Source organism: Leuciscus leuciscus (genome assembly GCF_965113295.1).
Source record: "Leuciscus leuciscus genome assembly, chromosome: 25".
Classification (NCBI taxonomy): Eukaryota; Metazoa; Chordata; class Actinopteri; order Cypriniformes; family Leuciscidae; genus Leuciscus; species Leuciscus leuciscus.
Window position 1 is genome coordinate 6,761,989 of NC_138724.1, and position 23,745 is coordinate 6,785,733.

At 39.8% G+C, this 23,745-nt stretch overlaps 1 protein-coding gene across 2 annotated transcripts in view; it reads left to right on the plus strand.

Annotated features, from left to right (window-relative positions):
* The window catches only part of wwox (WW domain containing oxidoreductase), a 250,708-nt gene that overhangs the window by 77,586 nt on the left and 149,377 nt on the right, over nt 1-23,745 (plus strand). For both annotated transcript variants that reach the window (XM_082159702.1, XM_082159701.1), the window contains exons 7-8: nt 12,434-12,619; nt 19,391-19,655. In XM_082159702.1, coding sequence (XP_082015828.1) covers nt 12,434-12,619; nt 19,391-19,655 — 451 coding nt within the window. The remainder of the gene's footprint in view (nt 1-12,433; nt 12,620-19,390; nt 19,656-23,745) is intronic.

Below are 23,745 nucleotides of genomic sequence, written 5' to 3' on the forward strand. Positions count from 1 at the left end.
ACCCCCCCCCCCCCCCCCCCCCCACCCGAGTGACTGTGGCTCCTGATTACAGGATCTCTGAGCAGTGTTTCCACAAGTGAAAGATGTGTGAACCGAGTTAGATGCCCTGCCTACAGCCCAGATAGGAAGCTAAGCGTGTTGCTAAGCTAACAATGCAATATTCATACAGACATGAAACCGCACACACAGGTGTTTGGGCAGAATAGCTCATGTTGAATTTCCACAGTCTCTGTTTTGTGTTTGTCATTATGAGCCTCCCTCTGCACAGAGACCGCACTGCTGAGGCTCACACTGGGTTCTGTGGGTTTGCTTTGTTTTGTCTATTTTTTTATTTTTTTGCTTTCTGTGTTTTTTGTTTTGCCTTTTGTGTTGTTTCGCTTCACTTTGGGTTCTGTCATGTTTCGTTCTGATTTGTCTTGTTTTATTTGCTTTATGTGTTGCTTTAGGGTCTGTTTTTTATTTGTTCTGTTCTGTTTTTACTTTTGTTATTGTATTTTATGTTGCACTTTGCTTTTGTTTTGTTTTGCTTTGCTTGTTCTGTCTTGTTTTGCTTTTTTGTGTTTTTATTTTGCTTTGCTTTGTTTTTGTGTTTTATTTTGCTTTGCTTTTTTGTGATTAGTTTTGTTGAAGTGTTGTCTATCAGGAGGGGTTTGGAGCAGAGCTCTTTAGGCAGAACTGTTAGGGCTCATCTGGGTCTGTATTCGCTCAGATTTGTGCACAGCTAGTGTTGCTATGTGTGTGTGAATGCATTACGTTTCCCTCGTGTGTCTTGGCTTGTTGGCTGAAGTTCCAGTTCGGGTTTGTGCCTCCGCCTCCCGAACACATCTGGGCTGGTCAGATCATAATGGAAGCTGTCAGCCTTTAATAAGAGGGAGAGATTAACCTATTAGTTTGGGACTCAAAGCATTTATTTGGCCCAGTGACCCAAAGTTCGTGTGGGGATTGAGAGGGCTTTCTCCCTGGCGCTTTGAACCGTCCAGTTTCCACGGACTTATATTTTTCCCGGTCTGTCTTCTCACTTCACAGCTCAGGATAGGTTGCCAATGAAAGGTTTGAGACTCTGCACATGAAAGCAACGCTTTGACGCTTCAAAGTAAACAGACACGTAACATTTAATGTACATTTGTTTTGCTGAGAGCAAATATAAGCTCTCGGGGTTTGTTTATTCCACAGAGAGGTGTTTTAGAAGTAAGGTTTGACCTAAACCATTGTTCAGATCCCTAATCCTGCGTATGAAAAATAGCTAAATAGCTTAATGTCTTTAGCCGAATAACCTCTGATGACCTCATCTACGTTCCAGTGAACACTTTCACACACTCCTCGCGCTCATGTGACCCGATCACACCCGAGTGAGTGAGTGAATGAATGGATGAATATCCTCTCTCTCCCTGGCCAAGGTTGTATTTCTTCATTAGCGGCTCCCAGGATGTGTGTGTGTGTGTGTGTGTGTGTGTGTGTGTGTGTGTGTGTCCCGGAGGAGGTGGAGTAGATTAATTCTCATCAGAATGGAGAGGTGCTCAGGTGTGAATGGCAGAAGGCAGCTGGTGAGACCACAACACGCCTCCCTGTTTCTGTTTCCGTCGAGATGTCTGCCGGACACACACACACACACACACACACACACACACACACACACACACACACACACACACACACACACACACACACACACACACACACACACACACACACACACACACACACACACACGCACACTAACAGTTACTGCCATTGGAGCTTAATTCAATCACAGCTGCTTTCGCCACTTTTTTCCTAGCCTCTTTTCTTTTGTAGCCGTCCGTAAACCCCCCGCTCGCTCATTCCTTCTCTTTCTCTTTGTTCTTCGCCCTCAGTGTGTTCAGGTGGGCACGGGGAACATATTTCCATGCACTTATCATCCCTTTGTTCTCATCAGGGTCTGTAGTGTTTAACTCAGTCTGCTGTGAAGTGTTCGTGATCGCCTATGATGTTTAATTTCGCTGTGTATTGATTGCTTGTGGACAAATTCCTGACTCAAGGTGTTCAATCCGAGAGAAATGCAATAAAGCGACTCAGATATGCAACAGAAACATGCAAATATTCTCACCAAAACTAGTTATATACTAATTATTTTAGAAAAGTTTGTATACTTGTGTGTCAGTCAAGCTGTCTATGGTAAATCACATGATCTACTCCTATTGCAGTAACAGTTTATTGATAAGCTAACAATTAAATAATATATAGGCTAACTATATAATATATAACTAGATATCTTTACATATCAGTAATGGATGATTTTTGTTTTTAACAATAAATGCTTTGTTTTGTTTGTAATTATGAGATGTCCCTCTCAATTGTCTTCAGCTGTTTTTCCCCCTAAAAGGTTGTGTATCAGAAGGAATTTGGAGCAGATAAATTAAGATGCTATATTAATAATTAATAATAAATTCAAATTGATATGATTATACTTCTTTTTTTTATGTTATGATTGACGAATCATGTAAGAACTGACTAAACATACTGTGAGCCTAGAAAACATAGACCTCACCTTGGGCAGGAGACAACTATAATTCTACTAATACTGAAACTAAGTTTATCTGCTTTATTACCTCACTGATGAGAAACGTCATGTAGCTTTTAAGTTGCAGAAGTATTTTACTGATAAAGTCGTCAGAGCAGCGCTGTGTGTGTGTGTGTGTTTGAGCAGGAGAGAGAGAGTACCGGTATTTGCTTTCCGTACATAATAAAATGCAATTATATGGCAAAACATGGAAATAATCTGTAATTTTTGTTTACTATATTTATTTGCATATATATTTATATAGTCAGTGTCATTTAGTCAGGGTTTTGGTTCTTTTGCTGTTGTCGGCTGTAAAGACCTTTGAAATAACTGAAATCATGTGGTGAAGTGATATAGAGCTGTAATGCGGTCAGAACCTGCTAGAAATCTACTGGAACTACTTTAGCCGTGTGTTTCCCTAAAAATACCTGCACACCTTATAATGTTCATCAGCCAATCAGATTCAAGCATTCAACTACCCAGTAGTATAAGCTATTTGAAAGTTTTTTAAAAAATATTTTCATAAAAAAAAAGAAAAAAAAGTATGTACATTTTTAGGCCCAGGTCCACTCTGTTGTGATTGGTCTACTCTGCTCTGATTGGTCAGATGGCCCAGTCTGTTGTGATTGGTCTACTCTGCTCTGATTGGTCAGATGGCCCAGTCTGTTGTGATTGGTCTACTCTGCTCTGATTGGTCAGATGGCCCAGTCTGTTGTGATTGGTCTACTCTGCTCTGATTGGTCAGATGACCCAGTCTGTTGTGATTGGTCTACTCTGCTCTGATTGGTCAGATGGCCCAGTCTGTTGTGATTGGTCTACTCTGCTCTGATTGGTCAGATGACCCAGTCTGTTGTGATTGGTCTACTCTGCTCTGATTGGTCTGATGGTCCAGTCTGTTGTGATTGGTCTACTCTGCTCTGATTGGTCAGATGACCCAGATGAATAACCCTCTACAATGAAAGCACAACACACAACACTAAATTTGAAATGTATATATTCCATTATATTGTGTGTATATAATAGCACATTGTGTCTATATAATAAATATAAACAATACTAATAGTACTTCTGTTGTAATGGCAGGTTTATAGACAGAGACAGCACAATAGCAGCTGTACTTGAGCATGGACGGCCGATGACTGAACTGACTTTGCTGAAAGAGACTTTGATATATCAAAAACATTCACTTTTTTCCAGCTATTGTTTTACATGCGTTTGTGCACCTCCTGTTTTCTCTTTAAACTGATGTTGCTTTTAAATGTGACGACGACCGATATAAACATATCAGAGACGCCACAGAACAACCATTTTTAGTTCCCTAAAGAATATAATTTTTTTAATCTTTTTGCGAAGAACAAATTTAATAATATTAAGAACCTATTAAGAATCTTTTGTGCAATGGAAAGATTCCTTGGATGATAGCATCAGTGCCAGTTAAGAACCTTGTGTGCAGCGAGAAAAAAAGCCTTCATAACAAAGAGATCCATAGATGTACATCATTTATATTTAACATCTCATTGCCCATAAAACCTTAGCGCTGTGAGAATAGTCTTTTACAGTGTGTGTGTGTGTGTTATCAGTGTCTCCACAGAATTACTCTTACCCGTCGTGGCTTTGCTAATAACCGTGTGTTTGTAGGTGCCGTCTGTGTAACACCGTTTATGTGTGTCTGTCTATTTGAAAGCATCTCTCTGTTAGCCACACATTTTCTCGGCGGCCCATAAACGCAGCTCTTAATGACGGCCGGTCGGAGTGGAGGGAGACAAAAGCAATCATTCTTTTATGGGCAGAGATTATTCTCAGGTCAAAGGTCGTGCCCTGGGGGTTCTTTAAAGTAAGTATGGAGCGTTATTCCTCCCGGTTCGCTCGTTTCCGCCCCCGCTCGCCCTGACACGTAAATTGCACATTTGTGGAAGACCCCCCTGATCGCATTAATAAGTTTAAAGGGAGTTTTTACATTATGTGGCCTAAGCTATTAAAACCATTTGTTAGCTTTTTGCTTATGAAGACACGCCTGGCGGGGGGGCATCTCAGACCGAGCGTGTGCGAGCCGCAGTTGTTAAATCAGAGGACACAACAGTAGGATTATCATGCAAACAACAACGCTGCTTCCCACAGAGGCCCATTTCCAAAGCAACCGGAGAAATTACACTGAGCGAGAGAGAGAGAGAGAGAAAGAGAGAGATTGAGATTGAGATTTTCAAGCCCTGTAACACAAACTATATTCATCCGGAGCAAATGAAACGAGTGAGTGAGTGGAGGCGGGTTTGTGTGTCACTCGCTGTCGGAGAGATGAGAGAGAGAGAGAGAGAGAGAGAGAGAGAGAGCTGCTGGCATTGTGTATCTATTCTGCGTATTGAGTATTGGAAAATTATTATTGGAACATTTCAGGTATCTCAGTGTTGATATGTAGGGCGGGCTTTATACGATGATGGACAGATTGATGTATCAGTAACGTAATCATCCACGTCACCAAAGATCGCTTGGGTTGAATTCGTTTACAACAAAGATGGCTGCCGCTGGAGAATTTAGATTTCACGAGTTCACACTTACAAATAAGTCAGATTCGTAATCGTAATCAAATTCGTATTTGGCGTGCTGTCCGAGGAGAGGCTCAGGGCTCGGTATTCGGCCCGAACCCAAAGTACTCCCCCCGTATTCCTGGCTGTGGAAGAACAAGCCGAGAGTGAGTGGAGGGATACTGAAAACTGTTAAGGAATGTTAGGTGAGTTGACAAAGTGAATAAATATATGCTTCCTCTCATGCTGATAGGGTAGACATGGTAATTGTTTGATGACTAGTTGATATTGGATTGATTATTTGAACGTGCTCCTCCCGAACTTTGTTTATAAAACATCATGTGTAGATTCCGCCATCGCGTCTGTTATAGAAGATATCGACAGCGCATTCATTTTAAAAGAGGAACAGAGAACCGCGATCAAGGCATTTGTCGATCGGAAAGATAAATGAAGAACATACGTCACTTCCTCCGTTGCTCTGATTGGTTGTAGCTCTATCCAATTGAGTGCAGAGGTATTTTCTTTCCTGGTTTGGTTGAAACGCCCCATAATCACAGCCCAATGGACTCGCAGTATCAGACTCACATTCTGACTAGAATCTGAGTATGACGACGTCAGGCTAGAGAGACACTACCAGGTAGAATTAATTCACACGCAATCGCTCTCTCACTAATGCATTCATATAATGTAATCTTTACTGTGGTAAATATATTTATATGTATATTTATATGTAAATTTTTTTTATCTGTATCTGATTTAAAACGAGCAGAAATCTGTGAGAAATATAACGACCCAAAGACAAAAGAACTGATAAAAATAAGCTGTTGTGTAGGATCGCTGTGTCATACGCCATATCTGTTCCAGTCTCAGCTCGAGGTTCAGGCTATTTTTGGTCATTAAGGACGTCATCACCGACAAGTCGTCATTGACTCTACTTTCATCACATAAATGTGGACTTTAAAAAATCTGAAGTCGTTCAACCCCTGGTTTGGATAGCTCAATCTTTTGATGTATTGTACAGATTGTGATGTTAAGGAATGAGCGTCCGCTGAAGTGTTGTGTGTCTGTACGGGTGTGTGTTCCTGGTTTCCGGGTGTTTTCCGTGTCTCACTCATGGGATCCGTTATCTCCTGCTCACGAGCATCACAGACATGCTCCTCTTCCATTACACGCTCTCAAACACAAGCGTGAAAGTCATAAAGTTTAATGGTGTTCTCTCGCAGGTACAATCACTCCCTCTTTTTGAGTCCACGCTTCATTAAGTCCCAGAGAGATCTGTGTGTGAGTGTGTGTGTGTGTGTGTGAGTGTCAGTCAGCGTTGGAGAGTAGATCAGTTTCCTCCACAGATGTTCTCCAGCGGGAGGTGAACGGCTCTCTCGGGCGTGAGTGTGAGTATGTGTGAGTGTGTGTGTGTGTATATATATATATGTGTGTAAAATGTCAGTCATATTCATTACCAGCTCCATAGCATGTATTTTCTGATAAAAACCTCTAAATTAAAAAGTTATGAAATTGTAAGTAGTTCAATGGGGCTAAATTCAATTGCAGGTTAGACTGACTATATATATATTTATATATATATATATATATATATATATATATATATATATAGTGGGGAGAACAAGTATTTGATACAATGCCGATTTAGCAGGTTTTCCTACTTACAAAGCATGTAGAGGTCTGTATTTTTTATCATAGGTACTCTTCAACTGTGAGAGACGGAATCTGAAACAAAAATCCAGACAATCACATTGTATGATTTTTAAATAATTAATTTGCATTTTATTGCATGACATAAGTATTTGATCACCTACCAACCAGTAAGAATTCCGGCTCTCACAGACCTGTTAGTTTTTCTTTAAGAAGCCCTCCTGTTCTCCACTCATTCCACAGTGGCCAAGACCAGAGAGCTGTATAAGGAAATCAGGGATACAATTGTAGACCTGCACAAGGCTGGGATGGGCTACAGGACAATAGGCAAGCAGCTTGGTGAGAAGGCAACAACTGTTGGCGCAATTATTAGAAAATGGAAGAAGTTCAAGATGACGGTCAATAGCCGCGTTTCCACTGTCGGGCCAGGGCCGGGCCAGGGCTTTAAACGGGCCGTGCCGGGCTGATAGCCTCGGGCTAATAGCACCGGGCCTGCGTTTCCACTGTCGGGCCAGAAGCTCCACAGCGTTTCACTAAAACACGCCCGTAACATGCCTCTCTGGAACAACGTCACACTAACCCATTCACCAACTAATGGAAGTTTTATCAGAAAACTAATCAGAAATCACTGGAAACAGCGTTGAAAACAAACATGATAAAAGCGTCCGTTTGCTGGCATTTTTGTTGTTTACTTGAATATTTAAAACCCAAGCATCGATGTTTTACCACAGGTTTACAATAAAAAGTGATACATTGATCATAATGAATTAATTTATGTCAAAATTGCACATTAGTCACTCAGAAATAAATTACCGTTAGGTCTATTTCACAAAAGAAAGCATTCAATATGTTTTTACACTATGCGTATTATCTTCAAGCGTTTACTATGTTTACTATGGTAATGGTTAGCGCGCATAGTCTTTTGCATCACAAACACAAGGCATTCAAACATGAGCGCGAGTTAAATTATTTTAAAAGTCTTTAATGCTGACAGAATCATCCGGCGCTGCCGTCTCCCGACTCAGTTAAACTCCGCCTCTGTTCGTAACCACTCCTCTAGCCCGAGCTGGCCCGCTCTGGCACAAGGTATTCGACGGGCCAGAAATCCTGGCCGTTGGCCCCGAGTAAGCCCCGATCAAGCCCCGGAAGTGACAGTGGAAACGCGACTGGCCCTGGCACGCACTAGCACGGCCCGGCCCTGGCCCGACAGTGGAAACGCGGCTACTCTCCCTCGGTCTGGGGCACCATGCAAGATCTCACCTCGTGGGGCATCAATGATCATGAGGAAGGTGAGGGATCAGCCCAGAACTACACGGCAGGACCTGGTCAATGACCTGAAGAGAGCTGGGACCACAGTCTCAAAGAAAACCATTAGTAACACACTACGCCGTCATGGATTAAAATCCTGCAGCGCACGCAAGGTCCCCCTGCTCAAGCCAGCGCATGTCCAGGCCCGTCTGAAGTTTGCCAATGACCATCTGGATGATCCAGAGGAGGAATGGGAGAAGGTCATGTGGTCTGATGAGACAAAAATAGAGCTTTCTGGTCTAAACTCCACCTGCCGTGTTTGGAGGAAGAAGAAGGATGAGTACAACCCCAGGAACACCATCCCAACCGTGAAGCATGGAGGTGGAAACATCATTCTTTGGGGATGCTTTTCTGCAAAGGGGACAGGACGACTGCACCGTATTGAGGGGAGGATGGATGGGGCCATGTATTGCGAGATCTTGGCCAACAACCTCCTTCCCTCAGTAAAAGCATTGAAGATGGGTCGTGGCTGGGTCTTCCAGCATGACAACGACCCGAAACACACAGCCAGGGCAACTAAGGAGTGGCTCCGTAAGAAGCATCTCAAGGTCCTGGAGTGGCCTAGCCAGTCTCCAGACCTGAACCCAATAGAAAATATTTGGAGGGAGCTGAAAGTGCGTATTTCCCAGCGACAGCCCCGAAACCTGAAGGATCTGGAGAAGGTCTGTATGGAGGAGTGGGCCAAAATCCCTGCTGCAGTGTGTGCAAACCTGGTCAAGAACTACAGGAAACGTATGATCTCTGTAATTGCAAACAAAGGTTTCTGTACCAAATATTAAGTTCTGCTTTTCTGATGTATCAAATACTTATGTCAAAATGCAAATTAATTACTTGAAAATCATACAATGTGATTTTCTGGATTATTGTTTTAGATTCCGTCACTCACAGTTGAAGAGTACCTATGATAAAAATGACGGACTTTTACATGCTTTGTAAGTGGGAAAACCTGCAAAATCGTCAGTGTATCAAATACTTGTTCTCCCCACTGTGTATGTATATATATATATATATATATATATATATATATATATATATATATATATATATATATATATATATACTGCAGTACAAAAGTATGGGATCGCTAAGATTTTCAATGTTTTCATTGTTAAAAGAAGCCTCTTATCCTCACCAAGGCTGCATTTTTTTTTATATATTGTTAAATATTATGACAATTTAAAATAACTGTTCTATTTGAAAAGCCTATATTTTTAAATATAATTTATTCCTGTGATGCAAAGCAGCATCATTACTCCAGTCCTCATTGTCACATGATCCTTCAGGAATCATTCTAATATGATGATTTGATGCTCAAGAAACATTTATGATTATTATCAATGTTGAAAACAGTTGTGAACAATTTTTATTTCAGGATTCTTTGATGAATAGAAAGTTCAAAAGAACTGCATTTATGTAAAATAAAAAAGCTTTTGTAACATTATACACTACCGTTCAAAAGTTTGGGGTCAGTAAGATTTTATTTTTTTTATGGGTAAAATAAATCTATACTTTTATTCAGCAAGGATGCATTAAATTGATTGAGTAAATTGAAATTGAAATTAAATTGCATTAAAAAGTTACAGTAAATATATGTATAATGTTACAAAAGATTCTATTTCAAATAAATGAAATTTAACTTTTCATTCATATAAGAATCCTGAAACACAAATTGTACACAGCTGTTTTCAACATTGATAATAATCATAAATGTTTCTTGAGCAACAATTCAGGGGGGTGCACATTTTTGCAGTTACTGTAGTTCAGGGGGGTGAACACTTATGCAGTTACTGTAGTTAAGGGGGTGAACACTTATGCAGTTACTGTTGTTCAGGGGGGTGAACACTTATGCAGTTACTGTTGTTCAGGGGGTGAACACTTATGCAGTTACTGTAGTTCACGGGGGTGAACACTTAAGCAGTTACTGTTGTTCAGGGGTTGAACACTTATGCAGTTACTGTAGTTCACGGGGGTGAACACTTAAGCAGTTACTGTTGTTCAGGGGGTGAACACTTATGCAGTTACTGTAGTTCACGGGGGTGAACACTTATGCAGTTACTGTAGTTAAGGGGGTGAACACTTATGCAGTTACTTTAGTTCAGGGTGAACACTTATGCAGTTACTGTAGTTCACGGGGGTGAACACTTAAGCAGTTACTGTTGTTCAGGGGTTGAACACTTATGCAGTTACTGTAGTTCACGGGGGTGAACACTTATGCAGTTACTGTAGTTAAGGGTGTGAACACTTATGCAGTTACTTTAGTTCAGGGTGAACACTTATGCAGTTACTGTAGTTCACGGGGGTGAACACTTATGCAGTTACTGTAGTTAAGGGGGTGAACACTTATGCAGTTACTGTAGTTCACAGGGGTGAACACTTATGCAGTTACTGTAGTTAAGGGGGTGAACACTTATGCAGTTACTTTAGTTCAGGGTGAACACTTATGCAGTTAGTTCAGGGGTGAACACTTATGCAGTTACTGTAGTTCAGGGGGTGAACACTTATGCAGTTAGTTCAGGGGTGAACACTTATGCAGTTACTGTAGTTCAGGGGGGTGAACACTTATGCAGTTACTGTAGTTGAGGGGGGTGAACACTTATGCAGTTAGTTGTTCCAATTTTATTTATTTTTCTCTGAAATGTCACTTTGGTTTTCAGTGACATTTGCATAGGTTGTAATATTTACATGAAAGTGCAAAGGTTCAAATATGATTTATATTTTTATATTCACTGTATGAATGAAATATTATTAAATATACATTACATTTATATAATATTCTATAAAAATCCATAAAAATATTACAAATATGAAGAATATTTTGATATATTGAAAAGCATTAAATAAAAATATTATAAAATGTATTACATATTTATTTTCATTATATATTTCTTGTTTTACCATTTTTATTTTTATTTTATATGAATACATATAATATCGCATCTGCATTACCACCTCAGATGTGCATTATATTATATTATATTATATTATATTATATTATATTATATTATATTATATTATATTATTATAAACTGCTTACATTAGCTTTTTTTATTAAATGTAATCCTGTAGGAGCATTGAGTCATGTTGTATTTCAGATGTAAAGCTAGCTGTACGGTAATCAGGCACAATAACAGTTAATAACCTTATTGTGTTGTTCTTTGGTCTTCTAAAGGTCAGTTGCATCTAGAACATGTGCTGTTCAGTGTTTGTTTCGCTGCGTGTTTCTAATGAAGCACATGTGTAACCGTGGCCTCTGCACATTTCCCATGATCCCGTGCGTTTCCACTGATGCACGCTGCTTTCCACATAGAACCTGAAGGGAAATGTGAAGTGTACTTTTTTTTTAATGTCATAGAGAAGACTCATTAAAGCAGGGGCATAACAATTCCTCCATTAATTTTCCAGCAACCAGTTTTTAATTAATAGTGCAGGCAGTATTAAATATGAAGTACACAAATTGCCTGTGGGCTTCGTAATTAATTCTAATGGAAGAAATTAAAAATTGGTGGGGTGGATTCCGATTATTCTGCTGTATGGCCGTGGTTTCGGGACCACTGGAGCGACTCTGTCAAAGAGAAAGATCTCGCCCGGACTCTCCAGAAATCTGTCGTTCCTCACGCTGATGGACGTCTGCACACACTGACCTTGGAGTAGCCTTGAGCGGATGTGTTTGAGTGTGTTTTAATCCCTAATTCCATTCAGAATGATTTTTGTTTAATCTGTAATTTCTTTTCGTTTGGGAGGTTTTTGTGGTTTTGTTTTAGGTTTTGTTTTGGTGGTATTTTTTTTTTTTGTTTTGTTTGAGTTTTGTTTGAGTTTTTGTGTTTTGTTTTAACTTTAGGTTTTTTGGTTTGTTTGTTTTGGTTTTGTTGTTTTGCTTTTAGTTTAGGTTTTTTTGTGGTGTTTTTTTTATATAGTTTTTCTTTATGTTGTTTTTTATGTTTATGTTTTTCTGGTGTTATTTATGAGTTTGTTTTGGTGTTTTGTTTTGGTGGTGTGTTTATTTTCTTTTTCTTTTTTTATTGTTTTCTTTTTATTTTGGTGTTGTTTATGGGTTTGTTTTTGTTTTATTGTTTTGTTTTGGTGTGTGTTTTTCTTTTTTCTTGTTATGTTTTTGTTTTAGTTTGGTTTGTTTTCGTGTTGTTTAAGTTTTTTTTGTTTATAGTTTTGTTTAGATTTAGTTGGTTTAGTTTGAGTTTTCTATTGTTTTTTTCAGTGTTTTTTTGTTTAACTGTTTTGTTTTTATTTTGGTGTGGTTTATTTGGTTTCTTTTTGTTTTAGTTTGGTGTTTTGTTTTGTTTTAGTTTGGTGTTTTGTTTGTTTTAGTTTTATGGTTTTGCTTTTACTAACATAATGATTGTTTGCAAGCATGTGTTCCTTTCCCTCATTGAGTGTGTCTGTATCCCCTGTCTCTGTGAAGGCCTCTGCACGTGCTGGTGTGTAACGCAGCCGTCTGCACTCAGCCCTGGAGACTGACAGAGGACGGGCTGGAGTCCACCTTCCAGATCTGCCATCTCGCTCACTTCTACCTGGTCCAGCTCCTGCTCGATGTCCTGAGGCTCTCGGCTCCGGCCCGCGTGGTGGTGGTGTCCTCAGAGTCTCACAGGTCAGAAACACTCCACATTATTGCTTCAGTTCATCTCTGAAGCATCCATGTTTATACATGTATATGTCAATGTATATTTGTCGCTTCACCAACAGTCTCTGCCGCTCATTTCTCCAGATTGATTTATACTATTTCTGTCAGGACCACTATCGTCAAATACGATTGACAATTAGCATACAGTTTGGATTGGCGGTGTGGTTCCGTTCTGGGCGAGAACTCCCTGCACATCTGTGCCGCCTAGCATAGATAAGAGCAGCGATAACCCCCCTTAGGGTAAACACAACAGAACCAACATGAATGTATGCAGATATCATTAATTCAAGATTTTAAAGTACAACATGATTTGAGAATTTATTCTGATTCAAGGGGAATCAGAGCGCCATACTGACTGACGAGAGGAGCTGGGGAGGGAGGAGGGTAATGAGCTCCTGAGAAACGCGATAGCTGCTGATAATACTGAAGGAGCTTATATATGTATACGGTGATAGGCGTCGTATTGCTATAGGTAGATGTGGATCAGCTGATGCGAGCTTGACTAACGTGACCTGCTAGAACTAATGCTACACTTGATGTGTGAGGGATACTCTTAAACCCGCGCTAGGGGTCAACCGTAACAGGAAAAGGAAGAATGAGTCTCACTACCAAGTTTTATTTTCAAAAGGGTTTAGCGTCAGGGGCAGACAAGGCCAGAATAACAAACAAAACAATCTTTGATTAACCTCTACAATTCCTAAAACATAAATAAAATAAAAACTAAATACAATTTAAACTTGCCTTCCTCCCTAAACCAAAAACAATGTGAAAAGATAGATATACAAAATAAAATGGCGTCAAACCCCCTACCTCCCTTAATTTGGCAAAGATATATATATATATTTATTTTTAATATAAATAAAAAATAATTTATATAAATATTTTTGTTGTTGCATCAAGTTAACAAGAATGATCACAGGTCCAAAATTACAATCACAAACACAAACTGCAAATAATCCCTCACAACACAATCTGAAATAATCCCTCACAACACAAGCTACAGTTAGTCCAAAATGCCGCCGCTAGAGTTCTTACGAGATCAAGAAAATATGATCATATAACACCGATTTTATCATCACTGCATTGGTTACCTATAAAGCTCCGTATTAATTACAAGGTATTGCTACTGACTTATAAAGCCCTAAACGGCTTAGCTCCAGTCTATTTAACGGATCTTCTATCGCCCTATAATCCATCACGCTCTTTAAGATCACTAAATTCAAGGCTTTTGGTCATACCTAGGATATCCAGAACCACCAAAGGAGGGAGAGCATTTTCACATTTGGCTCCAAAACTCTGGAATAGTCTTCCTGATACTGTTCGTTGCTCAGACTCGCTCTCCCAGTTTAAAACTAGATTAAAGTCGCATCTCTTCAGCCAGGCATTCATATAATCCTACAGTTCAAACTACAATCCGGCCTCTAGCTCATAAATGCCAGAGGAGAACTGGCCCCCGACTGAGCCTGGGTTCTCCCAAGGTTTTTTTTTTCTCCATTAGGTCACCTGATGGAGTTTTAGGACACCATTAGGTCACTTGATGGAGTTTTTCGGTTCCTTGCCACTGTTGCCTTTTTCTTGCTCAGTTGGGGATATTTTGGGGATATTTAATTAAATTTTATCAATCAATAAATTCCTCTTGAAACAAACTTTGTTGTATTATTTTAATTTAATACTGTGAAGCTGCTTTGATACAATCTGTATTGTGATACAATCTGTACAATCTGTACAAATATACTTGACTTGACTTGACTTGAAATAATCCCTCACAATCTCTCTGATACGACACTCTAGACAAAACGACGATGATGATGATGATACGAAGTTATAGCGAAGTGGTACACGATCAAACACCCGATGGCACAATAATGTCCTTGGTTGAGTGTTTGGTGTGGTCTTATATCTGGATCAGGTGTGGAGGAGAACCAATCACAACCCCCAGGAAATGATCACAAGATACCGCCCACCTGTAACACAAACATACACATGCACATGCACATGCACATACACATACACATACACATACACATGCACATGCACATGCGCATACACATGCACATGCACATGCACATGCACATACACATGCGCATACACAGAGACAATACACATGCACATACACATACACATACACATACACATACACATACACATACACATACACATGCACATGCGCATACACAGAGACAATACACACAGGACAGAATGGAATAAATGACTCAGGCTCATAACAGACCAGCGATAGAGAAAGGCTGTGTATGATAACTAGGCCATGCTAACCAGCTAAACCCTTGAGCTCTGTGTTGAGAAACGGGCCACTTCTGTTCTCAGAAATCTCGCCCATACACCCGAGTTTCCATTACAGTGGGAAACAATGCGTGTGCTATAAGTGCAGTGCAGATAGTATGCAGAAAGAGAGAGCTAACGGTTCCTGTTACACATGACTATTAAATAAAAAAGTGCTTTGAAGAACATGTTCGACTCTGAGAGTGTGGGTCCATTAGATTAACAAGCCCCATGTGTCATCGAGTGAGCAGAGTCTTACACAGTCTCAATTCACTCTCCCCAACTGTAAAATCACTTACTTGTAATCGCAGTAACTCCTCCAATTAACTTTAACAGTTTATTTCCCGTTCTCTACCACACCTGATAATGTCTGATCCTCACCTCCTCATCTCTATCAGTTCCATTGCCTTTAATATGTAGCCTTTTGAGCTCACCATCTGACCTCTGACCCAGGAAGAGATTATATTTCCCAAAGCCGCAAGAGCCGTTAAACCTTGACACCGCTGTACGAGGAACCAAAGAATGAGGGAAATTGAGGGTGTCAAAATAAAATGTGTTCAGCGGGGACGTTTATCTGCGCTGCAGCACTGGGGCTTAAGTGACAGGACCGATCGGCGTTGGCATTTTCCTCCCGACTCCAAACAAGAGACACGGATAGTGTGGACAGGAGACTCACCTCTGAAAACTCACGCTTTTATACTTCAGTCTCTTTAAAGCAGGATCCTGCAGTCATTAAACACCAGCCTGACCTGACCTTTTCATACCTCTGCTCTGAAAATAGACTCTTTCCACCCCAGAATGCCTCTACTGGGAAGACCGTGTGGATTATCCTGGCCGTGAGATGATGACTGAGTCAACATGTGCAGAGGATAGTGGGGATGGATATATAACCGCTAAACTGATAGGGCCAGTTCAGCCAAAAATACTAATAAAAAAACATTGTCATACTCATGCTCATGTCGTTCCAAACCTGCTTTTCTTTTTCCATGGAACATAATGAGTTTTAAAGTGCCCCTATTATGCTATTGTAAAGGCTCCTGATTTTGTTTGGGATATCCTACAATAGTTTTACATGAATCAAAGGTAAAAAAACTGTAATTTTCTCATAATATCCATTGCAGAATCTGCTCTTTTCTCACAGTGTCTTAAACGGTTCAATCAAGGATAATTCGCTCTAAACCCCGCCTTTCCGAGAGCTGCTCTGCTCTGATTGGTCAGATGGTTGTGATTGGTCTGCTCTGCTCTGATTGGTCAGATGACCCAGTGTGCTGTGATTGGTCAGAAACCAAACGCTCATTATCATATCTGAATCTCAGCTCTTGATACACAGTGATACGAACAGTAACGATGGCGTAGGTTTTACCGTATCAATCTCATCAAAGTGGATTTGCTTTGTCAGCAGAAACAGCGTCTTCTCGACATGAACAACACAAACCAAACTCTTCCAGTCTCAGATACACTCCAGTGTTTGAGGGCGGAGCTAAGAGACGCTGTTTAGCCAATCAAGACCATAGACTGACATTATGCAAGTTAGTTACAAACCTCCGCAGGTTCAGCAGGAAGTGAGACGGGAATTACTGACGACTCGTTTCACGCAGTTCAGAATCAATTATTTCTAATCGGAGACAATATCTTTTAAACTTTGCAGAGCTTCTGCTTTCACAAACAGCTATATTACACTGCATGAAAGGAAATATATGTAAAAAAAAAAAAAATGTTTTAAATAATGTTCACTGTCACATTTAATAGTGATGCATGGTAATACATAAAATAATAATATAATGAAATATTATTCATTATGCATGCATGGATCATATATTATATTAATAAAGAATTAACTTTTAATTATGCATGTATATATTTTTAAATATCAGAAAAGTGGTCCATACGACTTTTATTCCCAGTCTGAATCCATAAGAATCAGAGGAACAGACCTGCATTTACGTCAGTGCTCTCTTAAAATGTTGTCCTCTGCCATTGCTCTTTAACTTGGTAGTCAAACTGAACTACTGTTATGATACTTCAATTTTTTTTTTTTTTTTTTAAATGTCATGTTTTGGGAAGTAAAAGTGTTTTTTTGGGTGAGCTACTGCTTTAATGAAGTAGTTTCCCACTCCCACAGTTCACACCTTGAGTATTTGCAGCGACGCGATGCCCGCAGATGTTGGTGTTTACCCAAGCAGAGATGTAACGTGTCAAACAGCAAACAGCTTGTCATACAGTGAATGTGACGTTTTGATTGGTTGTTATGTAAAGCACATAATTAAGAGGTAAACTCTGAATGCGATTGCGGGCGCAGAACACACTCTGATCCGCACTAGGGGAGGGAACGATTCATTTCACTGCAGTTTCTTGGGACTGTTGTTTACACACACACAAGGACACATCGAGAAAATACAGCGCCTTGTGTTCAGGGGCCTTGTCAAACATCTGGCGTTTAACAGCTTAGTCAGAGCCAATTAAAGAACGTCATGTCGTAGCTTTGATTTGCATTAAGCCAGACCTGGCCTGCCAAAGCTCATTTAGTTCACTTCTCCATCGGCTCACGTTCTGGAGGTTATTCCCAACACTCAAGTCAACGGAAAATCAGTTTTATCCATTTGTTCATACTCACCATTTACATTAATTCTTTTTAGTCCACCCCTAATTGAACATTTTGTTATCATCTATTTATTTTTTCGTCATTCCAAACCTGTATTGACTGAATGTCTTTATTCTGTGGAACATGAAAAATGATATTTTGAAGAATGCCGGTAACCAAGCCGTTTGTGTGACTGTAGACTTCTGTTTCAACGAAACGAAACGAAACAAAAGAAGGCACATAATGCAAGACACAAAAGACAAAACACACACACAAACACAAAACTAATCAAGACAAAGCACAAAACGAGACTAAACATTTGAAACCAAACTAAACAAAGGAAAAATCACGCCTACAGGGACTGTAATGATATCATATTATAAATACATAGACATTAATATGGAGTTGGTCCCCCTTTGCAGCTATAACAGCTTCCACTCTTCTGGGAAGGCTTTCCACAAGATTTTGGAGTGTTTCTTTGGGCATTGTTGCCCATTCATCCAGAGCATTTGTGGGTCAGGCACTGATTTGGATAAAAAGGCCTGGGTTGCAATCTCCGGTCCAGTTCATCCCAAAGGTGTTGGAGGGGCTTGAGGTCAGGGCTCTCTGCAAGTTCTTCCACACCGAGCTCATCCAACCATGTCTTTATGGACCTTGCTTTGTGCACTGCGACACAGTCATTCTGGGATAGAGAAGGGCCTTCTTTAAACTGGTATGCTGAAGCATTGATATTTCCCTTCTGTGGAAGTAAAGAGCCAAGCCCAACCCCTGAAAACAACCCCACACCATAACCCCCCTCCAGCAAACTGTACACTTGGCACAGTGCAGTCAGACAGGTAACGTTCTCACTGGTATCCGCCGATCAGACTTCCACACAGAGAAGCAGGATTGGTCACAGAGAGTCCAGTGGTCTGCTTTAGTCTACACCACTGCATGCAGATGCTCGGCCATGGAAACCCACTCCGTGAAGCTCCCGCCGCACAGGCGTTGTGCTCGGCTCTCAGTGACCCGTTCGCTCTGACTTTACCTGCTAAAACTCTTCCAGGTTCCTGTCACACCACTCACAGTTGACCTTGCAGTATCTAGCATAGGCATCCTATCACAGTACCACGCTTGAATCCACTGAGCTCTTCAGAACAAGTGTTTGTAAATGCAGACTGCATGAGTCACCTGTGTCAATGGGTCTGGTTGAATGGGTCAGGTTCAATGTTCAAGAGGTGTATCCCAATACTTTTGTCCATATACCTATATCCTTTTGTTTTTTTAAGTGTCTTTTTAAGTGTCTTTATATTTATTAGGGGTGTAACGGATTCCCTCATGTCACGACTCGATGCATATCAGGATACTGAACTCACAATACCATATTATTGCGATAGTCCAAGACATATTGTAAAAGGTAAAAAAAAAAATATATATTTTGATTGAAATGGTAAATTTGATATTACATTGTGTGTGTAAATGAATAGTCTTGGACTCGGTGCTGGAAACCCAAAGCACAGGACAATAGAGACGCCAGAATAACAATATTCATGATTCTAAAGCTGAAAACAGAATTATTGTAGATGAATATGCTTGCGCTCTTTCACTAACTAGATATTTTTTAAATAATGTAGGCCACTGTTTACTGGGAACATCAGACATTTGACATTATCAGGACACACAAATATTCCCCCATTGCATTATTATACATTATACTCAACATTATATATAGTAGTTTGTAGTAGTGTAGTATATAGTAGTGTAGTACTGACACTAAAACTCTGAAAACTTTTGTGAATTGATAGATATTGTCACTATTCACGATACATAAGATGCATTTTTGTGTCGCGATATATTGTCACACCCCTAATATTTCTTGCTGATTGTTGTCTCGGAAGGTTCACGGATCTGGTGGACACGTGTGGGAAGGTGGACCTGAACCTGCTGTCCCCCCCGCAGAAGCAGTACTGGTCAATGCTGGCCTACAACCGTGCCAAACTCTGCAACCTCCTGTTCTCCAGCGAGCTGAACCGACGCATGTCACCCTTCGGCGTCACCTGTAACGCACTGCATCCTGGGAACATGATGTACACCTCCATCCACCGCAGCTGGTGGCTCATGACCCTGCTCTTCACCCTCGCACGACCCTTCACCAAGTCCATGGTAAGAGCAAGAGATTTCATGTCCCCTTCTTTCCCATGATGCAGTGTGAGGACTGAGTATGTGTCATATACGGGCTCTGATTCTGAACATTGGTTCATACGCAGCACGAGCACATGATGGCACACAGCTAGCTGTCCTCATGTGAAGCACACAGTAGACTTGATGTGCACCAGAGTTTGATGTTAGTGTCTTGCTAACACCCTAAAGGGTTGCTCACACACAACACGGCTTTGCGTTTAAACACACGAGGCGGCCGGCAGTGGAAAAGAAAAAGATGCAAGGCTTTGAGGCGAGTTTTTAGGACAACTACTTTGAAGTCGAGAACCACATTTTAAGAACGATGTGTCTTGTGTGAGATGCATCCGTCTAGAACCTGTTCACAGAAAAACAACAGAAAAGCAGCTGAGAAGAGTGCCAAAACCTGTTCTTTTTCATTTTTTTTTATGATATTTTGTGGATTTTTGTTTTACATGATATTATTATTATTAATCAAGTGTGCTTTCTCATATATACTGTATATATATATATATATATACACACACACACACACACACACACACACACAATTTAATGGGTGATGTCCAATAAATGGCTTGTTTTAAAATGATTTTGTTTAAATAAATGAAAACATTAAAAGTTAATTTAGGCATCCCAACCTTATAATGTACAGTATGACATATATACTGTAAATCACTTTTGGGATTACATTTAACAGTGTTTTTGAATTATTTGTGTAAATACATAAATCAGTCAATCAATCAATCAATCAATCTAATATTGGCCAATAACCGAGATGGATCCATAATTAATGTGCATCCATAATTATTAATGAATGCATTTTTTGCATTAACTATCTTAAGTTTCTTCCCACTGAGTTTGTCACAGTGAGTTCTGGAATTACCTTTGAGTGAACACATGTGACGCTGCCTTTAAATGTGGCCAAAGCGAAGTTTATTAGAGTTTAACTGTGTGTTTCTTCATTTCAACCAGTGTGTGTGTGTGTGTGTGTGTGTGTGTGTGTGTGTGTGTGTGTGTGTGTGTGTGTGTGTGTGTGTGTGTGTGTGTGTGTGTGTGACCTGCCTTTACTTCTGTGAAGTTTGGACACAGTGATGGTGTCCAAGAGAGTTTCACTAGCCTGTTTTTGGGTTCTTGAGCAGGAAGAACGTGTGCGTGCGTGCGTGTGTGTGTGTGTGTGTGTGTGTGTGTGTGTGTCGCGCTGCCGTTCCGCTGCTCGTATACCCCAGTGCTGCATAAATCAGGCGGGCAGCTCTTCCTGTAGGGAACTCTCTGCGTTTTAGCCCGAAGAGGCGAGTCACATACACTTACAGAGACAAACTATAAAATTCAACATCCTCATAAATCATAAAGTATCTGCCTGTCTCGCACCTGAAGCATTTCCTTCCGCTTCTGATATGCTTTAGGCCACACAATGCATTTGATGTAGTCTTTGTTTTAATTTTGGTTGAAAACTCTGAAGGCAGATTTTGATGTATCGTTGAGTATTTCAAGTGATTTGATTAAGTATTAAAGAGATGGGTATGAATATGTCATAAGTTTATGCGCACAGCCCAGTCATAACTCAGACCCGCTCATTTCTCCAGCTGTCAGTCATGTTTGATGGATCAAGCCGTTTCTGAACTGTGATTGGCTAGTATGAGACCTTGTGCTTTGGTCTGTTGATTAGACCTGTATTAGTTTTGAACATGTAAACAAGAAGCACAATATTTATGACGTTTTAGAAATTAATTTGCATTTCCTGTACAAAACACCAGTCAGTGTGCAAATATTCCTGTGGTTTCATTCCTGATTTGTAAGGGAGACATTTTTACAATTTTATATATATTATAATTTGTATATATTATACTAAATATAAATATTTATTAAATTATAAATGAAATATTATTAATTATTATATGATGTCTAAATCAATTTAAAACTAAAATCAGTCATTTTCAATTTACCAAATTAATTTAGGAATCAAGACATAATAATGTACAGTATGAAAAATCTGTATACATTTTGGGATTACATTTAACAGTGTTATCGCATTATTTGTGACTTTTAATTGTGCCTTTTTATTATTATTAATAATAATAATTTTTTTTATTATTATTTTTGTATTTATTTTTGTATTATTTCTTCACCTTTAATGAATGCAGTAATGATTTCCTGTATGTATTTAAAGCACTCAGACTCAGGACAGCCCCGGCTCATGGTGAGGTGTTGATGTGCCTCTCTCTCCTGTTCCTGAACCCCCTCAGATATTAGTGAACTTAACACAAAACACCGCCGCTACTTTATTTATTGGTTATGAGGCTATGAAGATGCTATCGTTTTAATTGCTTGCGGTCTCATATGGGATGCTGGGAAATTGTTGAAGGTTGCAAAGCTCTGCATAATGTTGACAGGAAGAGCCTGGAACGATATTACACCCAAGCGCAGTAAAATGCCTTTGTCTTCTCCAGAAGCTGTAGGTGATTTATAACTGCGCAAATCTAGAATAAAACCTCTTATTTTGCTGTTTTATTGCGTCTGAGTGGGACACTTCCATTTAGTTTAGCGTTTCTTAATGGTTTGATGCATAGATGCATCAAACATCATAAATTACTGTATGATTATGTAAGATTAGCCTTCATAAAACCAAACAAACTGTTTAATAATAATTTGATTAATGCATTTTGTTTTTTTAATATCGCAGATACAATTTTTTTTTTTAAAACATAAAATTGATATGCCGTATTAAAGTGCAAAGGATGTCTCAGAGTAATTCCTGAAACCGAGTATCATCATCTGATCTTGTAATTTGCAGATAATGTTCAGTTTTGCTGAGTTAATGTAAATTCATTGGGTAAGAGGCAGGACTGATATCTGACTTAAACGCACACGACTGTCTTCATCTGTAATCTGTCCATCAGATATGATCTGCCGTTCATCTCTCTTGGCCTGCAGTTGTACATTAGGCCCATGCTGATCTCCAGATGTGTGTAGCTTTGATAAGAGCGGAGTCATTTTCTCCTCGTGATAATCAACGCCGGGTCTGATCTCTCCTGGCATGCGGTCATCCGGACAGAGAGCATGTGGGAATCAAAAATGCATCATTCCATTGACAATTTTAGTGTACAATTTAGGATAAAAATGTTAACAAACTTAAATATTATTTATCATTATTATTAGGGCTGCATGATTAACCAAAATAAAATTGAAATTGTGATTTGTCTAAGTGTGATTATGAGCTCACGAAGACTGTGAGTTTTGATGAAGTGTGTGTGCGCAGTGTGTTTCACGTTGAAGCGCAGCACTGTGTTCTTGCAGTAAATGCTCTTCCATCTACAGAAGTATTGTGAGATTGAGGCACTTATAACGTGCGTTTATTTGACGTAAAGGAACACGCACCAAACATCTCTCCAAACTTAGCGTTTACAAGCCCGTTGTCCAACAGAAGAGAACATTCAATGACGTTTCAACTCCGCTCACTGTATAATGTCAGTCGAGTGTTTGAAATAACTCCCTTTTGTGATCTTACATGTCTTTATATCACAGAAATAGTCAGATAATATATTATTTTATAGTATTCAAGACAGAAATAAAGGCAATTGCAATTTTAACCAGAAAATTCACAGTTAGACCCCCCCCCCCCACCCCCCCACCCCCAGTTTTTCATAACTATAAATTATATTATTTAATTTTTTTTAATTTGTAATTTGTAATTACTATTTATTAATAATGACTCTAACTTGATCTGGTATTGGTTCACAATGTACTTCAGACATACAGGGCCCTATCTTGCACCCAGCGCAAGTGACTTTGTACACCGACGCATGTATCATTCCTATTTTGCACCCGCGCAAAGCGGACTTTTCCCTCCACAGAAGCACGTCGGTTAACTAAGAAATACACTTGCGCTCCCGGGGGCGGTTCAGCGCAAAGAGGAGGCGTGTTCCGGCGCAAACGTTCCTTCTTGCTATTTTGCAGGTTTAGAAAACAATTGCGCCACTAACCAGGAAAAAATAGTTTAAAGTCAGTGGCGCGTTGCGCATGTTATTCATAGGCTATTTTAAGGGCGCATGCTTGGCCATAATCAATGTCGCGT